Source organism: Asparagus officinalis, chromosome 7, assembly GCF_001876935.1.
Source record: "Asparagus officinalis chromosome 7, Aspof.V1, whole genome shotgun sequence".
Classification (NCBI taxonomy): Eukaryota; Viridiplantae; Streptophyta; class Magnoliopsida; order Asparagales; family Asparagaceae; genus Asparagus; species Asparagus officinalis.
The window spans coordinates 61,748,114-61,752,260 of NC_033800.1; the positions used below are offsets into that span (position 1 = coordinate 61,748,114).

At 38.7% G+C, this 4,147-nt stretch overlaps 1 protein-coding gene across 1 annotated transcript in view; it reads right to left on the reverse strand.

Moving 5' to 3' along the window:
- Positions 3,388-4,147, reverse strand: part of LOC109848222 (NEDD8-activating enzyme E1 catalytic subunit) — an 11,621-nt gene continuing 10,861 nt past the window's right edge. Inside the window, exon 9 of the mRNA XM_020417623.1 lies at positions 3,388-3,921. Within this exon, the coding sequence (XP_020273212.1) occupies positions 3,631-3,921 (291 nt within the window). The 3' untranslated portion in view covers positions 3,388-3,630. The remainder of the gene's footprint in view (positions 3,922-4,147) is intronic.

Consider the following 4,147-nt stretch of genomic DNA (forward strand, 5'->3'; position numbering starts at 1 on the left):
CAGTAGAGTAAATATTAGTCCTTGAATCTCATTTAATAGCGTGGGCGTAGCATGTGAACTGACTGTGCGCTTGACGGTGGTCGGCTGAAAATATATTCTTATAGCTCTTCTATTAAAATAAATTAATTAATTAAGTACGTAGAATGAGTGAAGAAGAAGTAACTTAAGACTTGTAATTATTAGCGATAGTAGGCCACCCTCTTGCTTATTCTAAGGATGTGTTTGACAACTTGATACTAATCTAGTTAAGGTTTTAATCAGGTTAATTAAGATTTATAAACTAAGTTAAGAATGATCCAAAGATAACCTAGATAATGGTTCTTTTTTGAACTAAAAAGAACAATGCGAAGCTTGTATGAGTTTTTACAAAACACATTTTAGGCTTTTATCTAAGTGGACTTATTCAAGTTAATGCGGTTGAGTTGCCAAGCAAGCTCTAATGTTTTTAGGGTGGTTTGTCGACTTCACAAAACTAGTGTTAATGGGTACAATTTTGGCCCAAAAATTAACTTTTAGTTTGGCAAAAGTGTGACCCAAAGTTAAACTAGTTTTCATTACTTTAAAATTTACCCTTTAAACTAGTTCTTTTTTGCATCAAGTTGAGCCTAATTAAAGGAAAATAAGTTCTAGTCTAGTTTTTTTTTTTTTTTTATAGTTGTAAAACACACCCATAATGTATAGCACCGGGTAACATATAACATATTGCATATGCACACTACCGCTCAACTTCTTCATGACCACCTTTTGTCAACGATGGGATCCGAATCTGGATCTACCATCATCTGTCCATGTACAATTATGATTGAGCTAAGTGCAATATGTATATAATTAATCCTTGATTATTGAGATTGAATTTCAGCCCATTGATAAGTGTTGTGGGCTTTTTCTTGAAAACCGTCTTAAAATACGGTCATTATATAAAAATCACATTTTATTTTTAATTTATATGTAAATTACTTTTAAATAAGCTTTTGTGTTCCAGTCAACCACTTTCTAGTCAAATTTTTACTAAAAAAACCTTAAAAAATGCAGGCTAAGGTACATTATTTGTATCCTAACTAAACCTAAATATTAACAAAGTGAGCCATGCGTCTTGAATGTAAGTTTTTAATGATATATTGTGTTTTTTTATAAAATTTTTGACTAGAATAAAAATTTCACTTTAAAGATAATTTAGTATAAATTAAAAAGAAAATGTAGTTTTCATTTAGTAACCTTATTTTAAGGGGGAACCAAATGTAATTGGATACCCTCTCTTGAATTGACATATGAATGACTACGGGTTTTTTTAATATAATGCAATTAATTACTTAATGGAGTTCAAATTAGGGCTTTCACACGTCATGTAAGTGGTAACATATCTTTTAGTTTACTCACTCTTAAGTTGTAAGCTCTTTTCTATCCATCAACAAACGTACTACTAGATCCCCTGCGTCACTCTATTAATTCTCTACTAGTAGAATTGGGCTGCCATAGAAAAATACGCCATGGATTCCAAAACAAGTCTTAAGTTTAGATGTATCTTGAATCGAGATATATTTCGAGTCCATGCCCAGCCTAATGGGCCTAATTTGGGCCGGTTACATAGTACTGATGATAGGCAAGCGGAACCACCGAACCGAACCACCGAACCATCAGGGGGCGGATCCGCCTACGTCTAAGTGGTATCACACTATCACGTGACACCACTTTGACAAAGGACCACTCCTTAATGTACACCCTAAAATATTATTGGTATCTCAACTAAATTCCATAGTTTCTACCCATAGTCTTCCCTCATTTCTATTTTAAGCTAATCAATTTAATATTAGTAATTATTAATTAGGATTAGCGGATAGACCCCTGTGCTATCGCCAGAGTGAATTTGCTGCTGTTTTATTATAAATAAACCCTTTGAAAGTGTTTTTGTTGCAGATAGACCCTCTTAGTGAAAATATATTGTTTTTTAATGGAAACTATAAAAACAACAACTCGAAGAGATTAGAAACGTACAAGAAGAAATGACCAACAAAGGAAAATCTATTGTTGTATATAGACCCCCCCCTAACAAGATAAAATGTTTCACTTAGAAAATCTATCTATAGCCATAGAACTATGGGTGTAACAATTGAGCGATGGCACAAAAAGCCTATACCCAAATAGCTCTATTAATTAATTATGTAGCCACACCATTTTTCTAAAAATTTCTAGACCCGTCGCCGGCAACCATGGGTTGTTTTTTCCCTTCACCTTAATCAGTAGGTCACAAATTTATACCCTCCGTCGATCTCCTCGTCATATGCGCAGCGAGATCATAATTTTCTTATGTTTGTGGTCACTATCACATGCAAAGACAAAATGGTGACTGGTCTGTTATACGTCTAATATATCAGCATCCCAATCATCCATCACCACAAACAAAAAACAATTGCCGGCCACAGATATGAAGAAGATCAACCATCCAAGTCCACCTCTCGATCGAGCTTAAAGGCCAACAACCATTCGTTCACCATCCCCTTTCATGTTGCATGGCGATTCGTTCAAGGAGTATGGGCTCAACAACAACTCAGCAGCTCATCGCCACCGCGGCCCTGCTGCTTGCATTGTCCGCAACTCCTGCAACCGGCAGGCCCAACACCACGATAATCAGCGTTCTCTGCAACCAGGGAGAGTACACACGAGGGGATCCCTTTGCCATCAGCCTCGCCTACGTCCTCGACGACCTCGTGGGCAACACCCCCTCCAGCAAGGGGAGGGACTACTACGACATCTCCCCGTTCCCTAACGCGTTTGCTTATGGCCACGCCGAATGCAGCACCAATCCCAATCTTACGGCAGCCGACTGCTCTGATTGCCTCCATTCTGCCGTCGCCCAGCTCAACGCTAGCTGTAGCATGAGGATCGGGGGAAGGGTGGTGCTCTCCGATTGCAGCATTCGTTACGAGCAGTATCCTTTTGCTGGCTGACTTTGCGATCGCGTGCCTGCTTCTTTTGCGATCGTACGCCATCAGAAGAATTATGTAAAGGAGAGCTTTCTGAAATAAAACATTTCATACACCCTAGTTTTTTCCCCCCAATATATACGAATAAAAGAATCCACATGCGTTTTACCAGGCTCTGATTCACTCACTGATACTTTTTTTCACGAGTCCGGTTCAAATAAACAAGACCACTACCTGCGTACACAGACTATAGAAAGATAAAGAGAAGGTGCTGTACAGATATCGAGTGCGGGTGATGCCCATCCCCTAAATAGGAAAGGGAGCGCAGCCACCAACATCGTAGCCACTTTTGAGCAGATTATGCGTATGCTTTGGATCACGGTAAAATTTGAGGTATTAATACTGTGACCAAGCAAAACAAGTAAACCATAGATTTCAAGATTATAGCCGCCGGAGGGCATACCGATATTGAATAGTAAAATTTCTTAAGACATGCTGTTAAGAGCATAAGAATGGCCTCTTTGTAATGTCAAAATCATCCCCACCGCTTGGTGTGTCACTGTCACAGCCTTACAAAATCTCTCCCACACAATTGTTCCAAATATTCCAATGTTTAATGTGCAACACAACGAAAGGGCTATTTTGTGCCGCTGACATTCAAATTTGCTATTTTGTACCGCTGACATTCAAATGTCGGGATCTGTTTCGCTCAATTTGCACCTGCGGTGTCCATACTTGTGACCCCATTAACCTGATCTTTGAAGACAACACGTAATTTTCTCAGGCATGTGGTTCTCTTGTCATTTTTCTCAGTGGTTCCACTGACATGCACGGTATCTTTCGGGACTTTGTCGATTAGATCAAAAAGGGGTAGCTGGAGATTAGATCTCGTCATCTCTTCTAAAACTGGAGGAGCCTGCATATAGAGATTGTTTCCTCGATGTGTGATGCTTGGTTTCGAAAGACGCAGCTGAGGGTGTTTCCCAAGTAGCTCCATGAACTGTTGCAATACAGAGCAAACGAACAAAAATCAAAAATCAAGCACTGAACTTCATCACGAGAATAGCACAAATTCCAAGACTTGCAAAAGACACTTGCTGACGGAGTTCCATAAACCAAATAACCAATCATTCTTGATTCTCCCTTTGTCCCCTAAGTTCTCTGAAATATAGCTATTAAATTGAAATATGAAAAGATTCTGGAAGTCTATTCATCAATTAACACCA